Source organism: Siphateles boraxobius, unplaced genomic scaffold (assembly GCF_051911475.1).
Source record: "Siphateles boraxobius isolate OS27281-9 unplaced genomic scaffold, OSU_SipBor_1 25, whole genome shotgun sequence".
NCBI lineage: Eukaryota > Metazoa > Chordata > Actinopteri > Cypriniformes > Leuciscidae > Siphateles > Siphateles boraxobius.
Window position 1 is genome coordinate 21945869 of NW_027508866.1, and position 26991 is coordinate 21972859.

General features: G+C 37.3%; 1 protein-coding gene across 2 annotated transcripts; it reads left to right on the top strand.

Moving 5' to 3' along the window:
* On the top strand, window positions 1–26219 carry pip5k1ba (phosphatidylinositol-4-phosphate 5-kinase, type I, beta a). 2 transcript variants are annotated; one of them, XM_077243182.1, is made up of 15 exons: window positions 1–120; window positions 6604–6674; window positions 8507–8575; window positions 10424–10554; window positions 10863–10980; window positions 12268–12420; window positions 12759–13055; window positions 15157–15353; window positions 17628–17708; window positions 18532–18580; window positions 18681–18765; window positions 18887–19033; window positions 19728–19857; window positions 25315–25396; window positions 25534–26219. In XM_077243182.1, the coding sequence occupies exons 3-15, from the start codon at window positions 8507–8509 to the stop codon at window positions 25534–25536; spliced, it is 1542 nt and encodes a 513-aa protein (XP_077099297.1). In that variant the 5' UTR covers window positions 1–120; window positions 6604–6674; the 3' UTR covers window positions 25537–26219. The 2 variants fall into 2 exon arrangements, with proteins under 2 accessions (XP_077099297.1, XP_077099298.1); XM_077243183.1 differs by lacking the exon at window positions 1–120 and adding an exon at window positions 5843–6022.
* Window positions 26220–26991: the final 772 nt, after the last annotated feature.

Below are 26991 nucleotides of genomic sequence, written 5' to 3' on the forward strand. Positions count from 1 at the left end.
TTGACAGTCAAAACCTGAAGCTCGACACGCTCTCAAATGTCACTGAGAAACAAGCCATGGCTTAATGATATACATGTATTACTTGTAGGCTTCTCTTATTTTATCAGAAAAACACTAACGGTAAGTCTTTTTGTTACTTATAGCCTATTCCAGTATTACTTAATGCTTTCTTTAATGTAGGCCTAGTAGGCTAACGATCTGAAATTCACATTTAATGCGTGAGCTCTCACACACACCAGTTTGATGATCATTAAAGAGAAATACTTCATAACGTTCAATAATAACTTAGCACATTGAAGCCAAATTGTTTATTAAAAGGTTAAACGGGATTTCTATACTGCGTAAGAGTGTCTTTTCGTATTCTACATTTATTAACATCATTCGTTAAAAATGTAATGAGTAAACTGGGCTGCACTTTGTTCTGTGTGAAATTGGTTTGGTTTGCAGTAAAGGGAGGGAGCGCTACTTCCTCAAACGCTCTTCAACATTTGCGCACGAAGCCTCGGATGCTTTGCATGTTATGCATGCAGCTAAAATTATAAAGAAATGAATTCTGCATCACAGACTGAAGTTAGTTATTGTATGGTAGACTGGACATTACAAGGTTGTGGCTTTTAAACTACTGCTCGACCACTACCTGTTTTTTAATGGTCGATGCGGGGGAACTGATGGCTAATGCCGGTGTGACACAATTTAATCTGATAAAATATCTAAGTTTAAACAATTATTTCACTCAATATTTAGCCCTCTCTCTCTCTCTCTCTCTCTCTCTCTCTCTCTCTCTCTCTCTCACACACACACACACACACACACACACACACACACACACACACACACACACACACACACACACACACACACACACACACACACACACACACACGTGTGGCATGTGGCCGATGCCAATGCCAATATCTAGGGGAACTAATGATTAATGCCACTGTGATACAATTTAATACGCAATCAAGAATCAGATAAACTATACGTTTAAACAATTATTTCACACAATATTTAGCCTACTCACACACACACTGACACACACACACACACACACACACACACACACACACACACACACACACACACACACACACACACACACACCACACACACACACACACACACACACACACACACACACACACACACACATAAATTGTATTATATTAACCATTGACAGCGATTTTTGAAATGGCATTATGCAGAATGAGCACTAAAATAGCCAAATATGTAAAGGATCATGTTCAGTCAGACAGTTATCACAAAATAAAACCTGAATCATCCTGAAGGGGGTTATTTTTGATTGACTTCATGTCTTGGCATGAGACTGCTGCTTATCAAATGATTCTGAACCCTAATATTCATTTGCAGTAAAAATATTTTATTATTTAAAAAGTAAGAGTGACATGCAGCTGCATTTGAGGAACAATGGTCATTTATAAATTTTTGCACCATTATACTATATCTGATCACAGAAAGCTGTTGACTCATCAGAATCAGAAGTTCCAGAGAACCCTGTAATAGCAGCTGAAAGCTGGCATGAAACGGAAGTTGCAAAAATGGCTTCTTCCTATGAAGTGGTGCAGGTATGATGTCACTTTGTAGGCCAACTCTCAGTTTGCCTCGTCAAATACTCAATAGGATTTTCCCATAGGCTTTTGGATTTTGAAAGAAGTAAAAAGCTAAAGGTAGGCTATGAACGAACTACACCACGGCCCATCACCATCACTAAGCTTCCGACAACTCTCTTTAGTTTTTATTTAAAAACCTTTTACCAGAGCGTTTAAGTTAGTATAATATATAAGAGCACAAGTATAAGCACAATGAGACTGTAAAAGTGAACGGAGTTAACCTGTTCGGCGTGATGACGTTTAATCTCCTCGAAAGCCTCGGTAGTCTCATTTAGCCACCTGTTAGCAACCGCCTTTTTCAAGACACGTAACAGCTTCAAAAAAATCACGAGTGGGGTAATATTGATGTAGAATAAAACGTGAAAATATCTTGAGCTTGTGTTCACCACAGACCTTTATTCAGCCATTTAAACAAAATCCCATTCAAAAAACCAATTGACTTCAGGACGATGGAAATGCTAAAATGCTAACTTGCTTTTGTTCTTTGGCCTACAAAGTGATGTCATACCTGCACCACTCTATTCTGACGTATATTCAGGTGAAACGGCTTCTTGAACAAGAACAAATGTCGGGCGGGACTTGATTTTGTCCATCAGGAATTGATTGGATAGTTGGATGGTTGTGGTTTGCTATTGGGGGATCTCATGTGAGTGACAGGTTATTGTCTCGCCCTTGTCCCAGTAAACACGTCATCAGAGAAGAGAAGAGATGCTGCAAGAGGGAGGGGAAGTTATTTTGATTAATAATTACAAGGACATGAGAATCTAAATAAATAAATAAAGATGTGCACGGATAAATCTAGGTATATAATAAACTGTAATATTCCATAAATAAATTAAGAATGGTCATGTTTGATTTCATAGTGACTTTAATAATTGGCTTGTCTTTCACTAGTCGTGATAATAGCCAATGAGACGGATACAAAATTCCTGAAATTAACATTTATTTTGCACAACATTTACTCAAATTTGAATTTTCTAAATATTCGAAAACAACATGCACTAATGTAAAAAAAAGTTTTTGATCTAATAACATTTCAGTTCAGTTGCTGTTTTCAGGTAAAAAAAAAAAACTAATGTAAAAATTGGATGTTTTCCCTTTTTACAGTGGAATGAGAAGGACAGCCATGATTGTCAACGGATGCCTATAAGCATTCAAAGATGTATTATACATCTATACATAGATGCAAGATAGCGCTGTATTACATGTATGGAAAAAGAAAGTTATTCACTTGGTCCCATTAACTCTATCACCGCCAAACACGGAATTTTCCGTTATTTGTGAGGTTTCTGTTTTCACTGTTATAAGGTAGGGGGGCGCTCTGTCACATCTTCTGAAAGAGTACTGAATCAAAGCACATGCGAAGAAGATGCAGAAACAAGCAATCTCATGTGTAATCATATGTATATGTAAAATAATGCAATGATCAAACATTAAACATATAAATCAAAACTGCCTAACGTTACTGAATGAAGTGTCGACCCAGGACAAGCTATATGACTGTGAAGCTTTGGGGGTGTTGATGGACTCAATCTACTCAATCTGTGTTTTGTTCATCGTTCTGAATCTGATCTGGATTAACTCTGCGTTCTACTATTGTCAACGAACCGACTCGGCCCTCGGATATGACGTCACTTCCACACTTCAAGCGTTCTGGTATGTTTTGCGCGTCCGAGTCGGAGAAAAAACATGGACGCCACCCAGAAAACTGTAGCTATGGTAGCACAGGCTAGTACTAGGCGCTTATCAAAACGCAGCCATTTGAACTTCTAAAATTTTCATTTTATTTCATGTTTTAGTTTATCTTCTGTTAGCAACAAGCCACGTTAGTAATACCCGTTTGAAACAAGGCTTCATTCAATATTGCACTCACAACAAGACCGATTCCCATACCCACAGGCAGTGATACGGATGCAGTAAGGTATTGCGATAATACGAGTTATTAAAATCGTCATTTAAACAACCAAAGCGGTCCAAAAACAATGAAAACAATTCATACAAGTTACATCGGGCGCAGCCATCTTGGATTCCGTATCGGAATTCTTGCTCGGTGTCCTCGCGGTTGTCCGACTTCCGAGCTGGGAAATCCGAGGAAAGGGGGCGTGTTGGTGCGTGTTGCTAGGTAATGTCTGTCTTCCTAGTCGGAACTCCGACACGGATAAATAATAGAACGCACCAATAAGTCTGACAAAAACGTGATTTTCTCAGCTTTTTGTTAAAAATGTTGCTTTTTTAAATAAAACTTATCAACATTCAAATGTTGGCAAAAAAGAATGCATGAAGCTAGAATAAAACTGTTTTGATGTTGTTGTTGTTGTTGTTGTTGTTGTTGTTGTTGTTGTTGTTGTTGTTGTTGTTGTTGTTTAACAGCAGAGGGTCTGTTCTGTCTTTTGATAAATTGCATGTTCAGATATTCATAAAACAAAATATTCTGGGGGCCATATTCTGAGAAAATGGCCAAAAACGCTGGTGGTGGCTGGCAACTTTAAAAAAAAAAAACGCTGGCAGGGAAAGAGTTAAGCAAATTTACTAAGGTTTGATTGATGCGCTTTGACATAATTACAATACAAACATCACAGAGACTAAACAGATGCCACAGGAAACATCTAGAAGTCTTCAGTTGATCTCCAAACGCTGGTTACGCTATTGTTCACATCGGTATCATCTTTGTTAGTTACTGTTCTCCTTTTAATCGCCAAGTGCACTGTTTTATAGGTGTCCTGTGTTTACAGAGGCGATCTGAGCGGGTCATGTGACCGGTTTATGTCATGACTCATGTGTCATTTGCTTTCCCCTCACTCCACGCCAAATGCAAACAGGCTTTCCGCTTCTGTGCTCGAATCCACGCCTCTCCCCACTGATAAAGACCTATTGTTTCACCCCAGGCCGGGTGTGAGGGTGTAATGATGATGTGAGAGTTTTAAAATATTAGGTTATTGAGAACGTTGCAGGATTTGAGGAAATTTCAGCCCTGCTGATCCTGCCATCCTGTGATTTGGCTTGCAAATATCCTTATTTCTGGCAAATCCTTTGTTCCGTGTGTGAAGAACACGATTAAACCTTTGAGACTATAGAGAACATCCAGTTTTTGAATTGGCCGTCCTGGAAATTTTCCATTTATGTGTCAGTCTAACCAGCTGTGTGCTGAGAGATTTATAGATTGGCTTTTTTAAGTCTACCCATACATATAATGCACGGGCTTCTTCACCAGTCAGTTATGCAATCAGTGGGTCATGGGAGTTGCAATTAAGGGTCGGGAAATCTCGGTCCATGCTGCGTTTCTGCAATCAATTTCTTACAATAAACCTTTTGGGAACCGTTATGTCAACTACTGTTAAATCTCTGATTTAGATTTAAGAGTCATATTTATATAACCGAAATAGTTTTGGTTTCTTGTTGAGTAAAGCAACATTTCTTGAGCTATTCTGACCTTTAACAAGTCCATGCTCATTATGAAACCGCTTGTTTATGACGATACAGCACCCGTAACACCTTGTGACACAGTCACTTGTGTATAACGCTTTATACAACAAGCTGTGAGGACATTTACACAATACTTATAGGTAGTTTTTTATATTTTCTGTAAACTGTTGGTATGTGGCGGCTAAGGTGTTCTGTATGGTTGCTAGGGCATTATATGGTCTGAGCAAAAAAAATAAAGAAATCATGATATTTCAGGTGGTTGCTTTTTTCCTGCATGTTTCTATGCTGGTTGCACCACATGACTTTGATTTGTTTTGAGTATTTTCAAATATTAATAAGTTATTTGTTTTGGTACATTTAAGTAATAATAATAATAATAATTAATATGTAAACTGATTTTTAAGGGTTTTTTTTTTCTTTATTATTAGGACAGTTGGAACACCATGGAATTTCAAATTGAATGTTTGAGTGTTAACGTTTTTTTCTGAAATGTTGAGAATTACTGAGAAAAGAGAAAAACATTTAATACTCTAATGGCTATACCTATACCAAAATAAAATTAAGTTGGTTGTAAAAGCTGGTTAATTTTTATAAAGTACAAAGTATAATAAACTGCAGTGTTTATAACTTTGTGCCCTGTATATCTGATTATCTGCAGCTCGCAACACAGATATGAGCAAATCAGCAAATCCATGAAAACAATAACGGCTTAAGCAATATCCTCCTTGCCTTACCGGCCATGCCTGGAGAATCAGGACTCTTACGTACTTGGCTTGGTTTGTTTGCTTGTTTTGTGGGCAGGGACGTTGAGGAACAGGCCGTCTTACAAAAGATTTCATGATTAGTTGCAAATCCGTCTTCTTTGATATTAGAGGCTATACTGTGAGGAGCCAGTCAGTACAGTAAGAACTTTAATCCACATTCCCAAGTAGTTACCGTGTTGGTTTGTAGCAGTTAGTGTGGCTGAGGTATGTACAACTCATTTCTCATTTTTTACCTAAATATGCCAAATATGGGGTTTGACGTCAAAGAAGGAGCTTTCAACATCAAATAATGTCTGTATAGACTAATCAAAACCTGCAATGGTTGTCTGCAATGCTTTAACATGGGAACATTTTAGATGCTTTCTAACTACTCTTTCTCCTTACAGCGATTCATCATAGACATGGGATATATAGCACAGAAACACGTTTGTTTATAATGCTGCCATCAGTTCATTAACAGGAAATAGGCTATGCACATCAACTACTGGATTTGATTATCTTGCAGTATGTTTCATAACATTCAGTGGTGTGTGGGCATGTGATGTGTCATTTCTGGAACGAATGAGCCTCACACGGTGCATCAGATGAACTCAACATGTGTTTTTGTGTGTGTGCATAAATAGCTTTAATTTCTCACTTATTCCATTTATCTTTCCATCTTTGTTTACTTTCACTAGCACTCTGTTTCCTTCGCCTGTGCACAATCTTAATGTCTTTCACTTTCAGTATCAGTCACTGACAGACCCCTTAGACACCTACTCATGTTCTATTTATTCCTCTTGTAGACGCCAGGAGTCATTTTCCGCTGGATATGCGGGGACTCTGACCTCTGATCAACAACAGAGTGGTTTACAAGGTAAGGAAACCGCTATACTGTACGAATAAAATAGCCTTTAGCGGTACAACAGGGGCAGTGTCATTAAAGCGACTACTTCACACTTTATCCATCCCTAAAAGGGGCACATTAGCACTTTAAGAGTATTAATATGTACCCTGAATGTTTTACTGTGAACGCTTTTTTGCTGCCCACCTGTTGTACCTCTAAAGAAAGCATTTTCCTGAGAGTGTAAAAGGTTTGAAGTCTCAACACAAAATCTATCTATCTATCTATCTATCTATCTATCTATCTATCTATCTATCTATCTATCTATCTATCTATCTATCTATCTATCTATCTATCTATCTATCTATCTATCTATCTGTCTATCTGTCTATCCATCTATCTGTCTGTCATTTGTCTTTCTGTCATCTATCTATCTATCTATCTATCTATCTCTCTGTCATCTATCTATCTGTCATCTGTCTTTCTGTCATCTTTCTGTCTGTCATCTATCTATCTATCTATCTCTCTGTCATCTGTCTTTCTGTCTGTCTTTCTGTCATCTATCTATCTATCTATCTATCTATCTATCTATCTATCATCTATCTATCTATCTATCTCTCTATCTCTCTATCTATCTATCTATCTATATCTGTCTATCTATCTGTCTGTCTGTTATCTGTCTTTCTGTCTGTCATCTATCTATCTATCTATCTATCTATCTCTCTGTCATCTATCTATCTGTCATCTGTCTTTCTGTCATCTTTCTGTCTGTCATCTATCTATCTATCTATCTCTCTGTCATCTGTCTTTCTGTCTGTCTTTCTGTCATCTATCTATCTATCTATCTATCTATCTATCTATCTATCATCTATCTATCTATCTATCTCTCTATCTCTCTATCTATCTATCTATCTATATCTGTCTATCTATCTGTCTGTCTGTTATCTGTCTTTCTGTCTGTCATCTATATATCTATCTATCTGTCTATCTAGCTCTCTGTCTGTCATCTATCTGTCTATCCATCTGTCTGTCTGTCATCTGTCTTTCTGTCTGTCATCTATCTATCTATCTCTCTCTCTCTCTCTCTCTCTCTCTGTCTGTCTGTCATCTATCTGTCTATCCATCTATCTATCTGTCATCTATCTATCTGTCATCTGTCTTTCTGTCATCTTTCTGTCTGTCATCTATCTGTCTATCCATCTATCTATCTATCTATCTATCTATCTATCTATCTATCTATCTATCTATCTATCTATCTATCTATCTCTCTGTCTGTCATCTATCTGTCTATCCATCTATCTATCTGTCATCTGTCTTTCTGTCTGTCTTTCTGTCATCTATCTATCTATCTTTGTTTTTGTAACATTCGTCAGAGGCAAACAGCTTTTATTTTCCCTGATTCCATTGGCAGCTTTATTTGTATAGAGCGCTGCTGTATAAAGAGGAAAAGTGTTTAATTTTGCATGTGTTTTCCCTCCTTTGTTTCCTCCTTTCCTGTGAATAAGCAGAACTGCAACTTCTCTAAATTTTGTGAGATTAAATACCACATATGCTGCATCATAAAGGTACGGTCAGACTGAAACGTTTAAATTGTGTCAGGAGGAAACATGATTCTCGGATTTCTAATGAGCTTTACAGTTGCATCTCTTGCATCAGCAGCTTTGAACTTTACCAAGAACAGGAACATCACATGACTTCATTTCCTGTTTGATAATGTGCACAGCGCTCACAACTAAAGCTACCTTTACATATTCTTATTTTAATAGTGCAGTATTGTTATATTGATCTTCTCTTTCTTGGGGCCTTGAGACAGTTTTTTATTATTGTAATTTATTTGCATTTTGTGTATTTACTGTAAATAATAGATGAGTTCAACAACAGACGAGACCGGAGGTGGAAGACTTCAGAAAACTGGGGGCAAAGACCACAAAAAGGTGTGTTCTATGAATTTATCTGTACTTATCAGGGATGAATTGATTAATTGTCATCATTTTTGCTTAACCCAACATATTATTCTGTAGCACAATGTAGGGTTTGTGCTTTGAGCTCTTTTGGGATTTAGTAGGATTTGGTTTTTGCATATCCCAATCTGATTTGTCATACAGTAGGCTACTTGTGGTCTGAAATGTTGTTTTGCCTACTGACTGTTAATCGTGATCACACTATAGCCATGTGCCATGTGTACCATGGACAGGAGGCTCATGATATAAGGGATATTAGGATATAAGCAAAGTGGGTGTTTGCCCACAAAATGGCCTGCTGCGTTTAAGGGCCAATGTTTGTCAATTCCAGGATAGAAATAGCTGGAACAAACGAGGACAGAAATAATTAGACTGCAGGAATACGTGGAAAAAAGACACACAGAACGTGATACATTGTAATACTTATACATCTTACATAAAGTGTTTAGGAAAATGTCCAGGTCACTTTTCACTCCCAAATCATAGAATACTAATAAATACAAAAAAATAAAGATTATTATTTAAATTTAGAACCTACTTGCCCACTTTCCCCACAATTAGGCCTACTGTAGTGCCAAAAAAAAAAAAAAAATATATATATATATATATATATATAAATTTCATAAAATATTTAATTTCATATTAAAATAATACATTAAAATAGTTTTTAAATGCAATAAGTAATTATACTTAAATTGACTAAAAATAAGTAAGATTGCTATCATTTGTTTGAGTATTAATACCATTAAGTATTTACAGTAAAAGCTTTTAATAAAATAATAATAATAATTTTGTCTGTACCAGATTATTTTCCTTTATGTGTTACAGTATTTATAATCGAATTATAATCAGAGAAAATATTACAATTCCAAAAAAATGTGTCTGGACGTATTACATTAACAACAAAATTGGTAGGAAAATGTGTTTATTTGCATTGAAAAAAAATGTGCATTAATTTTTTAATGCAAAATATAATTTCTTATTTTCACTTGGGCATGTGCTTTGTGCTTTTTTGTAATGCAGTAGGGTCATTCTTGTTATGATTCCTGTCTTGCGTTTAGGACTCTTATTTTGAAGTGTATTTCTTGTTCCTATTGTTCATGCTGTTTAACTCCCTGTGATTAGTTCCTATTTCCTTTGTTTCCATTGCCTTGTTTGTTCCTATAGTTACCCTTGTTAGATTCCACACTTACCCACATTAGTAACTCATTACCCTCACCTGTTCCGTGTTAGCCTCTTGTCTTCCTGTGTATAAATACCCCCATTTAGTCAGTGTTTGTCAGATGTTGTCTTTGCGTGGTTTGCAGTTGTTCTGTTCGTGTTTGCTTTGTTTATTCCTTCCTTAAATGGATTACGTTTTTGTTTCTTTAATAAATACTGTTTGCAATTAGATCCAAGCCTCTCCTCTTCCCTGCATTGACTAAGACAATTATGATTCCAGAATTAGTTTCCAAAATTAAAGTGAAAATAATTGAGTCCGTGAAAGACATTTAGTTGGTTCAGAGTTATACTAGCATCCTTAATGTTTGATAAAACACTAGATTTTACACTTTTTTTACATCTGCCATCACAATCCAATAGCGTTAGTTTCACCATACTGTATTTTTTTCATAATACTGTATATTTTTATATTTATTTGCTCACATTGTGACATTCTACCAGTAATACCAAGTAAATGTCGTCTTGTAAATGCGGCCATTTGCCTCAACTTCCGTCTATGACTTCCTCCCATGTGTGTTGTTACTGTAGAACTGATAAGAGCGGCCTTTATCTCTGCACAGTGATGATTACTTTTCCTTTTTCTTCATAAATTTTCTTCAGCCCACAGCTGAAGCCTTGAGAGGAGCCATCCAGCTCGGCATTGGGTACACAGTCGGCAATCTGACCTCCAAACCAGACAGAGATGTTCTCATGCAAGACTTTTATGTTGTTGAGAGTGTCTTTCTCCCAAGGTACAGTATTAACGTACATGTACCGGGCTTCACACTCAACAGATGTAATGTTTTGTTGCCATTTACTCACTATTCAAACACTGAGATACAATGGCTCTGTTCCAAATGTCAACAGTTCTGTTGTATTTTGATATAAGCTTGTTTAATATTTTCTGCATGATTAATTAGCACAGCTAAATTCCTACTGCATTTGGTCAGTAATTGGTCAATGCCTAAAAATGCTGTATAGGGTCACTAGGTTTTGAAATAGTGCGACACAGTTTTGTTTTAATAACGAAGTTATGAATATTGTTTCTTTTGTCTTTCAGCGAAGGCAGTAATCTGACCCCAGCTCATCATTACCCTGACTTTCGCTTTAAGAATTATGCTCCTTTGGCTTTCCGTTACTTTAGGGAGCTCTTTGGGATTAAACCAGACGATTATCTGGTAAGACTAAGTTAATTATTTACAGTCAAGAATCCTGAAATTCTAGAGAGTAAGCAGGTCATTCTCAGGAAACAGTACCACTTGTATCATAAAAAAAAAATACTGCTGAAATTTCAAAAGATCATATTCTCCACAAAAAAATGCCAGGGCTAGGCTATGTAGAATTCAGAAACCCTTGCGACACCAGTGGCCATTAAGTGAACTGCAGCCAGCAACTTAACGCTCGTCCTCGCACTCGTGCACATGTAACATACAAGAGACTGAATGTGATTAGAAGTAAAAAGAAGATGTAAATACCTTTGCAGTGATACTATATATTGTTAACAAACATCGCGACACCATCTACACTGCTGAGAGTGGCGTTTAGATTAATATGTAAATATGTGCTGCGCTTTTCCTCAATAACAATAACGTTTTTAAAGTATACTTAACTACAGACTATATAAGTCTGGCTAAGACAATAGTTTGAATTAATCCCTTTTGTTTGTATGACAATGTATGTTTTGACATTACAGTACAGAATAGATCTTTTGCCATTATCCCGAACAGAAGCATTCAATTCATGTATCTTTAAACGGAAGAGAAGCTCATGTTAACATCACATACTTTGGATTTTCCCAGCGAAAACGTCCTGATTCCTTCATATAATGAATAGTCTTCAGCCTTTCATAGACAACTAAGACTTTAAGTTTTTTATGAAGTTTCGTTACAAGCTGTTCACACATTGGCAATAAAAAAAGCAATTAATACATGAAAATCCTTACATATAGCCCCTTAAAAATGTAATGTAAAGTTAAAATGTAACTTAATAATGGGCTAAAATGAACAAAATGTATATTTTATTTCAAATGTTGCATTACATTAAACAATATATGAGTCAATATATTAAAAAATAGGACAAATGTAATAAATAACTAATAAAAAAAAGTTTAGCATCCTGTAAATGATGTTATTACAAAGTCATTGGGACACAAACAAGGCAGTGTTATTTTCTATCTAATATTTATTAATATATTTATATTTACTTCAGTTTTAGTACTTTAATTTAAACTTGTTTTATTTCATGGCAGCCAAGGCAGCATCTAATTTTTGTTTAATTTAAATTTTTTCAAAGTTTTAAGTGCGTTTTTTGAAATTTATATTTTATTTCATTTTGGCTTTATTTTAATTATTTTTTAGAAGTTTCAATTCCAGTGAACATAAACAACACAGAAATGAGACCATTGAAAATGAAAGTGCACATGTGTTTGTAGAATCTGCATTATTAATGCATGTCTTTATCTGCAGTACTCTATTTGTAAAGAACCTCTGATCGAGCTGTCGAACCCTGGAGCGAGTAGCTCGTGGTTTTACTTAACCAGTGATGATGAGTTCATTATAAAGACTGTGCAGCACAAAGAAGCTGAATTTCTGCAGAAGCTGCTTCCAGGTTATTACATGGTGAGCCACACAACGTGTCACAAGAGTGACCATAATACAGGCAGAAACGGCACTATACACTGCTGTCTTTTTAGCGAATCTTTTTTCATCTAAAACATTCCAATTCCACACATTTAAAATTAACGTTTAAATATAAAAATGAGAAATGCAGACTCAAGATAATCATTTTATTGCCGTTTCATGGCGCTGTTTACTTTTAAATTTTTTTTAAAAAGCATTAAACAGTCAGTTAACAGTCAACCCCCACTATCTTTTGGCAATTTTACAGTAAGAGTACCATATTTTTAACAGCGATTCTTTTCTCTTTTGAAAAACGTATCTGTCCTTCTCGATTGCAGAATCTGAATCAGAACCCAAGGACCCTCTTACCGAAGTTTTACGGGCTGTACTGCATTCAGTGTGGCGGTGTTAATATCAGATTGGTGGTGATGAACAACATTCTGCCTCGCTCTTTGAAAATGCACTACAAATACGACTTGAAGGGCTCCACTTACAAACGCAGAGCGTCACGGAAGGAGCGCGGCAAATCTTCCCCGACCTTTAAAGATCTGGACTTCCAGGAGATGCACGAAGGTCTTTACTTCGATGCAGACACGTACAGTGCCTTGATGAAGACTCTTCAGAGAGATTGTCGGGTGAGTCGTGTTGTTGAACACTGGAGAACTCTTTGGGCCCTATTTTAACGATCTAAGCACATGGTCTAAAAGCACACTTAGGGCGTTTCCGAATCCACTTTTGCTACTTTAACGACGGGAAAAATGGTTGGCGCGCCCGGCGGATGGTATAAAAGGGTCGTCCCTATTCTCTTAATGAGTGATGGGTGTGTTTTGGGCGTAACGTGAAATAAACCAGTCAGAGTGTCATCTCCCATTCCCTTTAAAAGCCAGTTGCGCTCACGTTATGGCGGATTCACTATTTACATGTGCATTATTTTTTTTGCGGAATTTGCAGGCGGAAAGACCGAACGCGTCTCCAGAGAGCAAACGGATCTGCTCGTGCACGAGGTTAAAGCTCACAAGCAGACAATCTACGGGACAAGCCGGATTCCACCAGATCATTATGTAGACAATAATAATATTTTACATTGTAATCCTTTTATTTTTAATATTTGTCATGTTTGTGTGCTGCTGCGCATCCCTGTGTGTGTAATAAGCAGAGTGTGTATGTAATAAGCAGAGTGTACGCGCATTGTGGACCCACCTATAGGCTCATATTACTAATGAGCTCATCCTTCCCTTGCGTTTTCTAACAAATCCTTCCCTCAAGGGTTAAAATGATCTGAAGCCCTAAAATTATACTTAATTTTTTTTTATTGTCCAGAAAGCTTATTTTATTTCATTTTGATAATATTTTTAATTGATAAATAAATAGTAATTTAAGCAAATTCCTCACATTCTTTCAACTTATTATTCAAAATAACTCACAATTTTATGCCTAAACCTTTTAATTCAGCTCAAAATATTTCTTGTGAAAAAAAGATATATAAAAATGAAGTATCATGACACTAGCCACGAGATGGCCTTATAGCACTATTTGGAGCAAAGAGCTGTTTCCCCTGGGTCCTAAAGTCAGTTTTTCTTAAGGATGTATTCAGATACACATGTAGACATTTATAAAATAATGTTTTTGTAAAGTTTTTGTCACGGGTCTATGAAGGAGGACTCAAATGCAGAACGAGTGTTAACAGGTTTATTGACAAACAGTAGACAGATGACAAGATGTGGTGGGAGAGGTGAACAGTCCAGACAATAGGCAGGGATGAGACAATGAAAGCCGTAGTAACTAGCCGAGCAGCAGTTAGGCTTCCTCCAAAGCAAAGAGTGTGAGCAGCCAGGGACACTCTGCTAGCAGGACTGGAACTAGAGACACAGGAGATGAGACAAGACAGACAGGTCCGATGGCGGAACTTAAGCACTAAAAAACTTCTACAAATAAAACACTATAGACTTTAGTAACAAGAAACAAACTATGTAGCACAGAAGTACACAGTAGCACAACATCTAACGAACTGGCAACACATGAGGGAAAGAGCTGACATATAAAGGGAGCTAAGAACAAGAGGAACAGGTGACAACACTTGGACAAGGAACAGGTGAACACACTCAGGTAAACGAGGACTCAAACAAGGGAGCAGAGATCATGAGAAACAGGTGACAACACTCAGACAAACGTGGACTCAACTAAACAAGAGGGTGTGGTACAGGGAAACAAGGAGGCAGGAACAGAGGAGCACATGGCCAACACAAACAAAGACAGAGCCATATGTTCAAGCACAACATAGAGACATGAAACAAAGACAACACAGACAAAGCTGCCAGGGTAGAACCCTGACAGTTTTAGCATTTTTAGTTTGAATTTTGAGCATTTTTAGGTTTTTCTGTGTGTACTGAAGAATTCCTCGCATTCCGTTGTTACTTTTTAAAATTTCAACCACACTGAGTCAATGGCTCAGTCTATTTCAGTTGCCTCAAAATAGCAACGCGCTAATAATGCGCCTGAACACACTTCGTTTTCAGACCAGTCATGGGCGCTCAAATAGGCACAAATGCATTTGCGTTTTAAACAACATGGCGCAGGACGTGAAAATGATAACAGCCTCAGGCTGAAACTAGCAAAAAACACTTGCGTCACGTCTGGCGCTGCATTGAGCCGGCTGTATTTTCTGCATTTTCTGCCGGCTGTATTTTCTGCATTTTCTGACTTGTGGTTGTGATTTCCATTATTTTTCTTCCTCAGGTGCTGGAAAGTTTTAAAATCATGGACTACAGTTTGCTGCTGGGAATCCATGTTCTGGACAGGAAGATGAGGGGGAGAGGAGGCCGAGGGGACAGTAAGCGTCAGGGTGGGCAGAGGGTCCTGTACTCCACAGCCCGCGAGTCCATTCAAGGAGACGGCAAAGCTGCCGAGCCTCTCGCTGACGCCGATGACGACACGTGAGTGGAATCGCTCCGTTTTCAGAGTAAACAGAAATAAAAGATGCCGTAAGCGGTTTATGTTGTTTGGATAACTTCCACCACACGCCCTTTCTCTTGTTTTTTTTTTTACTTTATATTCATCAAAGAATACTGAAAAAAATACTGCAGTTTCCACAAAAATATTAGGCAGTAATGGCTGCTGAAAATTCAGCTTTCCCATCACAGGTATAAATGGCATTTTAAAATATATTAAAAAAGAAAACTGCTATTTTAAATTGTTACAATATTTCACAATGTTACTGTTTTTACTGTATTTTTGATAAAATAAATGCAGCCTTGGTTTAAGTTGTTTGGCAAACTTTCACCACACGCTATTTTCTCCAAAAATGTCGTTCAAAAGTTTGGGTCAGTACTTTAAAAAAAGAAGAGAAATTAACACTTTTTTATTCAGCAAGGATGCATTAAATTGATAATAAATGCTGTTGTTGTTTTTTCTTACTTTATATTCATCAAAGAATCCTGAAGCAAAAAAAACGCAGCACAAAATATATTAAGCCGTAATGGCAGTAAATTTGCCATCACACGGATAAATGACATTTTACAATATATTAAAAAAGAAAAGAGTTATTTTAAATTGCAAGAAAATTTCACAGTATGGTTTCACTTTATTTTGATGGTCCCTTTAAAGGGCTAGTTCACTCAAAAATGAAAATTCTGTCAGTAATTACTCACTCTCATGTTGTTCCAACCCTGTAAGACTTTCATTCATCTTCAGAACACAAATGAAGATGTTTTTGATGAAATCTGAGAGCTGGCTCACTCCTTCAGAGGCTGCTATGTGATTTCATCTGCCAGCCCAGAAAAGTTACTAAAGACTTCGTTAAAATAGTCCAAGTGACTACAGTGGCTCAACCTTTATCAACCTTAAAAGTTTATCAAGCGACGAGAATACTTTTTGTGCGCAAAAACTTCCGTGTGGGCCTCTGAGTGAGTTCACGAGAGCCACGACGCATGCACGAGAACTGAGAAGATCAGGGGCGTCATGCAAGCCAAAATTCTGGGGGGGCACAATCTGAGACGTTGCAATTGTTTTCTGACGGGTGATATGGATCATGTTAGGAGGGGTCAGGGGGTTTCTCCCCCTGAGCATTTTTTAATTCTGGCGGCTAAACATACCATTACAATGCAGTTTGGGAGGGACAGAAATACCTTTACGGAGCTAGCAGCAACCCTCCTCCATCTGAGGACTAAGTAAAAGTATCTATTTTTTAAGTTTATGTAAGTTTATATAGGCTATATGTATATATATATTCTCAGTTCTCGCGCATGCGTCGTGGCTCTCGTGAACTCACTCAGAGGCCCACACAGAAGAAAATGAAGAGTTAGTGTTAGTAGAGTATTAGTAGAACTGGTAGGGTTCGGGTTAGAATAAATTGACATGTAGTTGCAAAGTTACTTATAGTTAGTATAATGTCTGTTAAGGAGCATCATAATAAAGCAGACAGTCTACTAATACTCTAATGAGAGTTAGTTGAAATGTAGTTGCAAAGTTAACAGAATATTCAAACGGGACCATCAAAATAAAGTGTTACCATCAAAATAAAGTGTTACACACAATATTACTGTTTTACTGTATTTTTTTATCAAATAAATGCAGCCTTGGTGATATCTATGTTATACCATTGTCATTTGCCAGCATTGACAACTTAAAGGTGCTATTGATGTTTGCTCTGCGTTATTTGAAGGGTAAAGGGTAAAATGTACGGTTATTTTAGTTACAGCTCGTAGATCTGTACACTTTGAATCAGACTGAGAAAAAGTAGTGCGTAAGAATTATAGAATTAAATTGAAATAGAGAGAGAGAGAGAGAGAGAGAGAGAGAGAGAGAGAGAGAGAAATTATTACCTGCGTCTCTTCAGCAACTCTCTCTATATATTAACAATGATGCTGTGAGTTTAATTCAAAACCAGCAAAGCCTTCCAGCCAATCAGAATAGAGTATTCAGAAAGACCATGGTATAAATATATATTTATACCAAATTTATTAACAAATAAATGTTACTTATAATTATTTTATTTTTTTCCTGTCACCGAATCTGAATACACAAAATGATTCATAGAAAAAATTGTGTTGTCAGGGAATCTGATCGACTAAAAAAGGGGGGTATTAGAATGTCAAAAAATTTAAAATACTTCCTCTGTTCTTTAAAACATTTCCAATAGATTTTATGACTGACTAAAGTTTTGAATTAGTTTGGATTAGTTTTGAAATAATCATGTGTTTTTTTTCTAGAATGGGTGGCATCCCTGCTAAACACAAAGAAGAGAAGTTGCTGATTTTTTTGGGGATTATTGATATCCTGCAGTCCTACAGGTATGAGTCTCCTTATAACGGTTATGTTACAGTTCCTGTAACATTTTCCTTTCTGTTTCCTTTCTGTTTAGTTTCTGTTCCCTTTGTTCCCGTTGTTAGTTTGTTTCTATGGTTACTAAATGATTGTTTGATTATGTTCACCTGTTCTTCATTTAGTTTCCTTTGTTTCTATTTATACTCCCTTGCTGCGTCCAAAATCGAATACTACCTTACTATATAGTATGCGTAAAACAGTAAGCCAAAAGAGAAGTTTGTGCGAAAACATAGTATTGGAAAAACAGTAGGTGAAAAGTCCCTGGATGACCCACTACTACCCGTGAGATTCTGAAGTCTGTCTTTAATAGAACCCATGAGGCCACGGGACAGGATTTTTTAATGGAAGTGAAGCGACGCAACTGATGCTGGTAGGTCATGTGACAGTATCAACATGGGCAATCTAGTACGTCTGGATTACATTCATATGACACATTCATACTTATATAACGTACTTTTTTAACGGTCGTGATGTAAATTCAAATGTAGTACCTACTTATTAGACAGTATGAGATTTCGGACGAAGCGCCTATGTTTCAGTTTCTCTTGGTCGGTTCTTGTCTGCGATTACGTTTGTGTTGATGTGTGGTTCTTTGTGATCTTCTGTGAGTTTGAGTTTGTAAATGAAGTCTATATATTGTGGATTATCCCGCTGGTCTTAGTCTTCATGCGTGTGTGTTTGCAGCCACATGATTGACACACCTGACAAAAAATGTATACTTTATAATTACTGATACTGATATGCATAATTAAATGTTGAATAATGAATATTTCTATCTTATATACATAGATTTATAAAGAAGGTTGAACACTCATGGAAGGCTCTTGTGCATGATGGTGTATGTATTTTTCCTTTTTTAAAACTGAAATATTATTTTCTTATATACTACTATTTGAACATTAATATGATTTATGGCTTTTTGCAACTTTGCATGCTAGGACACAGTATCTGTCCATAGACCTAATTTCTACGCTGACAGATTCCTGAAATTCATGGGTGGCACAGTATTTAAAAAGATTCACCGTAAGTTTAATGCTTCTTTATTATTTACAAGGGAATTTTGATTTAATGATTTTGATCATTTGAAATGCTGTACCACATCTCACATTTCTCCCTCTTTCTCTCCCCCCTTCTTTACTTTTAGCTCTTCGTGGTGCGTCCTCGAGAAGGAAGAAAAACTCTATCCAGTGTAGGTCAGCCTCACAGGAAGTTCTGTCGACTGTAAAAGAAGAGAGTCAAGAAGAGAGGAGGGCGCAAAGCCTTGAAAAACTCGAAAACATCGATGATACAGGTGCTTCTTGTATAGGCCGACTTAGAAGAGTACTTCCCTATTACACTCATTTAAAAATCTTACATGTTTACTTAAAGGAACAGTTCAACCAAAAATGTTTAATTCTGTCATTTTTTAGTGCATTTCATTCCAAACATGCATGATGATGTTGTTATTTTTGGAGTGATATGAGGGTGAACAAATAATCAAATGTAATGCCAAATTAATAGTTTTACATTAAAGTACGTTTTAAACCATTGTGTTTTAATAGTATTTTGCCATGTTTTCAAGAAGTACACTTAATTTAATGTGTTGACTAACATACTACTAAAGGACATGCAAAGTACTTGATTATAGCTTTAACTGTAGTGTTTTTGTAATGATGCAATGAGCGCATGATGAATGGAGTACAACAAACAAGCAAACCGTTTTTAATCAAAATCCAACTAAGAAACATGCAAGTAAAGATACACAACCACGTATAGTGCAAACAATGGAAACTAAGGGCTTAAATACACAATTGAGTGTATTCTATTCTTATATTCTTATATTATATAGAATATTCTATTCTATTATTCTGAAGTATATTATTTCCATAGGTACTCTTTAAAATTATAATAAAATGTACTTCTATTTTTACAAGAGATGCCATACAATTTAATATTTTTGACATTCAACATAAATAATTTCTTCCAATGCTACTTCCTTATGACAGATAAACACTCCCCTCAGAAACCTGATGTTATTCCAAGCTCCACAAGACTGGATCCGGCTATTTCAGTGGCCACTTTGTCTTCTTCTTCCTCTATAGATGATGTGAAAACTGAACTGCAAACAGAAAACAGGTGTTTATATCACACACACGCTCTCACACACATACTCACACAAACACGCGCACACACACACACACACACACACACGCGCACACACACACACACACACACACACACACAAACACACACAAACACACACACCTACTCACACAAACACACGCACACGCTCACGCGCACACACACACACGCGCGCACACACACACACACACACACACACACTAATATAGACATATTAAGGCAAGGCAAGGCAAGGCAAGTTTATTTATATAGCACATTTCATACACAATGGTAATTCAAAGTGCTTTACATAGAAGAAATTAAAATAATCAAAAGAAATCAGAATAATTAAAACAGTTTAGAATAAAAGATAAAATACAGAAATCAGAATAATTAAAACATAAAGTAAAATACAGTGCAAACAGTCGGACGAACAGTGGCACAGTGCTCATTCAGTAAATGCACAGCTAAACAGATGTGTTTTGAGTCTGGATTTGAATGTGGCTACTGTAGGAGCACATCTGATCTCTTCTGGAAGCTGGTTCCAGCTGCGGCTGGCATAGTAGCTAAAAGCAGACTCGCCATGCTTAGAGTGAACCCTTGGTATTTCTAGCCGATGTGATCCTAATGATCTGAGTGATCTGTTGGGTTTATATTCACTGAGCATATCTGCAATGTATTGAGGTCCTAGGCCATTGAATGATTTATATACCAGTAATAATACTTTAAAATCAATCCTAAATGTAACTGGCAGCCAGTGTAAAGACCTGAGGACTGGTGTGATGTGTTCATATTTTCTGGTTCTGCTCAGAATCCTAGCAGCAGCGTTCTGTATGAGCTGCAACTGTCTTATGGTCTTTTTGGGAAGGCCAGTGAGAAGTCCATTACAATAATCCACCCTACTGGTGATGAAAGCATGCACAAGTTTTTCTAAGTCTTGACTGGAAACAAAGCATCTAATTCTTGCAATATTTTTCAGGTGATAATATGCTGATTTAGTTATTGCTTTGACATGACTACTGAAACTAAGGTCTGACTCCAGAGACACACCCAGATTCCTGACTTGATTTTTAGTTGTTTGACCCCTAGACTGAAGGTATGCGTTCACCTTGAGAACTTCATCTTTGTTTCCAAACGCAATGACTTCAGTTTTGTCTTTGTTTAACTGAAGAAAGTTTTGGCACATCCAATTGTTTACTTCATCAATGCATTGGCAAAGGGAGTCAATGGGGCTGTAATCGTTAGGCGATAGGGCTAAGTAGAGCTGTGTGTCGTCTGCATAGCTATGGTAAGCGATTTGGTTCTTTCTCATTATTTGGCTCATTGGGAGCATGTACAGGTTGAATAGGAGTGGCGCAAGAATTGAGCCTTGAGGGACTCCGCATGTCATGGATGTCCACTCAGACTTATGGTCTCCTATACTCACATAATAACCTCTGCCTCCTAAGTATGACCTGAACCATTTTAGGACTATCCCAGAAAGCCCGACCCAGTTTTCCAGCCTGTCAAGAAGTATTTTGTGATCGACAGTGTCAAATGCAGCACTGAGGTCGAGTAGTACCAGCACTGATAATTTGCCTGTATCAGTATTTAAGCGAATATCATTTATTATCTTTATGAGCGCGGTCTCTGTACTGTGGTGCGGTCGGAAACCAGATTGAAAATGGTCAAAGTATCCATTCGAGCTTAAGAATTTGTTCAGCTGATTGAAGACAACTTTTTCAATGATCTTGCCTATGAAAGGAAGATTTGAGATCGGTCTATAGTTGTTTAATATGGTCTTATCCAGATTGCTCTTTTTCAGGAGGGGCTTGACAACAGCAGTTTTCAGGGAGGTCGGAAAACTCCCAGAGAGAAGTGAGGCATTTACCACTTCTAGGAGATCTGCTTCTAAGCTGTGTAACACATTTTTGAAAAAAGATGTGGGAAGTGCATCAAGGGCGCAGGTTGATGTTTTTAGTTGCTGTACGGTTTCTTCCAAAATTTTGCCATCAATTTCTTCGAAATCAGACATAGTGGCTACTTTCTCGTCCTGTTGTCTGATCTGCCTGACCCCAGCGCAACTCAAGGATGAGCTGATCACCTTTCTGATATTATTGATTTTCTCAGAGAAGAAAGAAGCAAACTCACTGCACTTTCTCACTGAGAGCATTTCACTGGGAATCTGGCTTGGGGGGTTTGTCAGTCTCTCTACAGTAGCAAAAAGAGTGCGCGTGTTGTTTATATTGCTGTTTATAATATTCGAGAAAAAAGTCTGTCTAGCTTTGCTTAGTTCCTTATTGAAAGCATGGATGCTGTCTTTGTAGATGTTATAATGGACTACAAGTTTTGTCTTCCGCCACATGCGCTCTGCTTTTCTGCATTGTCTTTTCATATTTTGCACTGCTGTTGAGTTTCTCCAAGGTGCTTTTTGTCTGCCACTCTTCTTCCTGACTTTCACAGGAGCAATATCATCAATTACACTCTTAACTTTTGAGTTAAAAGAATCAAGGAGAAAATCAACAGAGTCAGCAGATATGCTTGGTGTTAAAGATATAGCCTTCATAAATAGTACACTAGTGTTCTCATTTAAGCATCTCTTCTTGACAGACACAGATCTAGCTTCAATGGCAGGAGAGATCAATATATCAAAGAAAATACAAAAATGATCAGACAGTGCTACATCCTTAATAACAATTGATGAAATGTTTAGACCCTTACTGATAAGTAAATCTAGAGTGTGTCCACGATTATGTGTGGCTCCATGTACATGCTGAGTCAGATCAAAAGTTTTTAAAACAGTTTTGATTTCTTTTGCCATATTGTTCTCTGCATTATCTATGTGAATGTTAAAATCTCCAGCAATGGCAAAGCAGTCAAACTCTGAGGAAATAGAACTTAACAGTTCTGTTAAGTTCTCAGCAAAAGCTGGAGAGTATTTAGGAGGCCTGTAAACAATGATAAGTAAAATGCGTGGAGCACCTTTTAACACAATACCCAGATATTCGAAAGACGGGTAATTCCCAAATGATATTTGCTTACATTGATAGACATCTTTATAAAGAGCAGCTAAACCTCCGCCTCTTCTGACAGCTCTGCAGACACTCATAAAAGTAAAGTTAGGAGGGGCTGTTTCATTGAGGACTGTTGCACTGCAACTTTCTTCTAGCCAAGTTTCATTTAGCAACATGAAATCCAGGTTGTATGTGGTTATTAAGTCATTGACTAAAAGTGATTTATTTTTAAGTGAGCGGATGTTTAAAAGTGCTAACTTAACAGTCTTACTTTTTGTCCCCACAGCAATCTTGGTATGTCGTGTAATAGGCACCAGATTAGATGGGTTTGCTGTACGGCTTTTGAAGGCCTTAGACTTTCTATCATGTAATTGAACAGCAATAGAAAAAGATACAGGCACACTGGGTTCCCGCTTGTTCTGTAAACATTTGAGAAAGTTATTGTTATCATAGCGGGGACCCGACACATATCACTGAGAGCTGGTATCAGTTGTTTTTGGTTCACCTCGAGCCGCCGGAGGAGGGTGTGGGCCCTGGCGCTGTGGCAGAGGCCGAAGAGCTCTCACAGGAGGAGGGGGAGGGCGAGCTGGGCCCGTAGGCTTTGGTGGTTGTGGGGCCTGGCGTTTTTTGGTTGGTATCTGGGGGCTCGCAGCAAAAGAGTGGGATAGTCTAGTTCCAGCGTGCACCAGTTGTTCCATTTTCTCTGAGAAGCACAGAAGTGGAGATGCTGGAGAGAGTGATAATGTTTCCAGTGAGAGTGATTTTTGCTCTGGTGTTATTGGAGGCTGTAATATGCTGTCCTGGTTTCCCTGGCTGTTTTCCAGAAAGTCGTCCTTGGGTGCTGTATATTGGAGCAGTGCTGGTATGTCACAGTCTGTCTGTGGTGAGCTCTGTGGGCAGGGCTCAGCTGAGATTGTGTCCGTGAGCAGAGGTTGTTGTGGCTGAGTGGTGTTATCACTGTCCTTGTGTGATGTGTCAACCGCATGTCCATTCAGGGGCTGAAGTGAAATCCTGTGGTCATTCATACTGTATCCAGGTGTGTGTGTGCCATTCAGGTTGAGTGGATTGGCACACATTGCAGAAGGATGACGGAGGGAGAAGTAGATATTGTCCTTTAGCACTCTTGAACCAAGTTTGTTTGGGTGGTGGCCATTCTGTTGAAACAGTTGCCTCTGACTCCAGAAAAGATTGAAGTTGTCAATAAAGTTCACTCCTTTTATATTGCAGGTTTTTTGCAGCCATGTATTAAGCCCAAGCAACCGTGAAAACCTGTTTGTTCCTCTTGCTGGGAGTGGTCCACTGATGAATGTTTGAACTTTCAGTCTTTTAAGTGTTTCAAAAAGTTCATTGAAATCCTTTTTAAGAAGTTCCGACTGCTCTTTATGAATATCATTCTTCCCCACATGAATGATGAGTCGATTTGCAGTCTTATGTTTCATCAGAATGTTCTGAAGTTCCCTGTTTACATCAGATGTTGTTGCTTGTGGAAGGCAGCACGTTGTTGTATCCCTGCTATTAATGTTTCTGATTACGGAGTCGCCCACTATCAGAGTCCTGGGCCCGGCTGCGCTCTGAGCTGAGTGCCGCTGTCTGCTCGACCTTGAGCCCCAGTTAGCATCAGTGTTAGCTACTGGCTGATTCTGTCTGTGTGTGATCACATTCATCAAATTTGGGGATTCCTCATTCATTAATACTTCAAATCTGTTCTCAAGATGTATAGGCGGTGGTAGGAGACCAGTGTTTGCAGTCCTTGTCAGAGCCGTATCTGGGGTAGAGGATGCTACTGCAGTAATATGTGATGCTCGTGACAATCTGATGTCTCGAGTGCCTTTGGGTCTCGCACCCTGTTTGTGCCATCGATTAGTAAAACGATCGGCTTGTTTCTCTACACTCAGTATGGCCTGTCGAGAAGCACTAGATTCATGGGACTCACCGGCTGTATGCTGAGGACGTCCATGACGAAGCTCTGTTGTGTGTTCCGTCTGGTTTGGTGGTCCCGCAATTAACTTTGTTTCAAGAATTGCAATCCTTTGTAAAAGTCTGTGGCAGTTGGAGCAGCAAGTAGATTCCAGAGGAGGCATTTTCTTATCCTTATGAATGTAGGCAGTTTTGTTTTCTCTTCCCCGGAATGTAAGCTTTCAGTGGGAGGCTGGTTGAATAAAATAATTCTGCTTTTTTTTGTAGTAATCCAAACGTTTGAGCACTGTGCTGATGTGCTGAAGTTAAAATTAGGTGATAAAAGGAGATAAAATATAGAAATATAAAAGCGATAGAGCAAAGCGCGGAGCAGTAAGCGAGAGCGTCCGAACAGTAGCTGAGCAGGAAGTAGAATCCTTCCTTAATTAAGAAAAAATATTAGTTTAATTAAAAAGGTCTTTGTGAACTTCCATAATTCTTCACAGAACTTAAATACAATGTTATTGGCACCATAGGTTTCTGTCTGACTTAACAAGGTTGTTTTTTTTCTTCTTTTTTGTAGAACGTCCAGCTCGACTATTGCTCTGGAGGACAGCGCTCCTCCTATCCCGGGCACACCTGAGTCTGGTCTGGACATCTACCTGGTCAGTAGAGTCCAGTTAAATCACACATATCACTACTCTCATTACATGACTTGTGTTGGAGTTCCCCTGGAACTCAAACTCTTTTGTGTCATTCGCTTCAGATCATTGATTGTAGCTTATATTATTTCCTTTTTAAGTGATGCCTAAGGCTTTCTGAAGTGGACCAGTTCATCGAAACAATGCTGTCTCACCCGTCACTCCACAACTTTGCACAATGGATATCTCTAGCTGCTAATTCACATGGACTGAGAAAGCCTTATACGTTTGAAACAATGGCAGAGTGATTGGACATTATAGTACTGCAGTGCCTTACACTGTGCACTTTGTACCCACTTGACAATACAAGTTGGTTGCATAATAATAGTTACACTCCCATTAGGCCAGTGTACTGTAACTGTCTCATAAATACACTGGCCGGTACGCATGTTAAAGGCGTGACACCTGATTAAAGCATGTGTCATACAAAGGAATGTATAATTTATTCTATAATAATCATGGTATAATTATATTGTGAGCACTCCTGACTTGTATTGTGTGAGTAATGATTTCATTCATTTATTTGATCATTACAGTACAGTGACTAGTACCAAAAATTAAGTTTTGGTCATGTGATTTTGAAGTACAATCTGCACAATTATAATGGTATATGTTACTTTGTGTAAAGATTTAAATGGGTTTAAAAGTTAAAAACCATCAATCTTTAAAAAACTTTTTATAAAAATGTATTTAAATATATTTTGATTATAGTAATATATTAATTAAATGTGCTTTTATGTATAGTGTTTTAGTTGCTATTAAATGCTGCATCTTCAGTAGAACTTTTCTATTTTTCTGCCTTGCATGAATTTGTCTGTCTATAAAATATGCCTGAAGAGCTGCAAGGTATATTAATGCACCAATAATATATTTTTTTAGTTATTCTAATGTTTAATTACCGTAATTAAAAATAGCAGTTATAAAATATGGAGGATCAAGCCTGCAGAAATTAAAAATAAATAATTTATTATTTAATCCTAAAATTATTTATATTTTCATTTATGTATATATATATATATATATATATATATATATATATATATATATATATATATATATATATATATATATATTTTACATTTATTTGTGTTCTTTTATTTTTATATTTCACTATCCCCACATATATTTATTTTCATATTTATTTATTTCTGCTGATTTGGTCCTCCATAATAATGTGCAATACATAATAGCTTGCAATAGACAAATGCAATCCACTAGGTGGTGTTTTGGTGTTGTTTGTCCCAGGTCCCAGTAGGATATGCTCTTTGATCAAACCAATATATTATGTATATTATGCACTGTATTTATTACATCAAAATGTATATTACAATGGGATGGGATAAAGGCCCTCTTTAAGGATAATATGCCTATTTCTAGTCTCAAATAAAAATATATTTATTTTATTGAATTTTGTTAGTGGCACGCAATTCATGTGAAAAGAAATTATGAAAGGTTTATATGATTAATAAACATTTAAATATAAAGAAGGGAAGATTAATAACGTAAATACTGATAAGGCAACATGTGTCACCATAAGCATATTTGAGGAAGATATTAGT

Bases quoted from the DNA above. Each gene is read 5' to 3' on its own strand.
- pip5k1ba (XM_077243182.1), top strand. From the start codon at position 8,507: ATGAGTTCAACAACAGACGAGACCGGAGGTGGAAGACTTCAGAAAACT. The intron at 8,576-10,423 runs GTGTGTTCTATG...AATTTTCTTCAG, and splicing joins GGGGCAAAGACCACAAAAAG to CCCACAGCTGAAGCCTTGAG. The intron at 17,709-18,531 runs GTATGAGTCTCC...TTATATACATAG, and splicing joins GATATCCTGCAGTCCTACAG to ATTTATAAAGAAGGTTGAAC.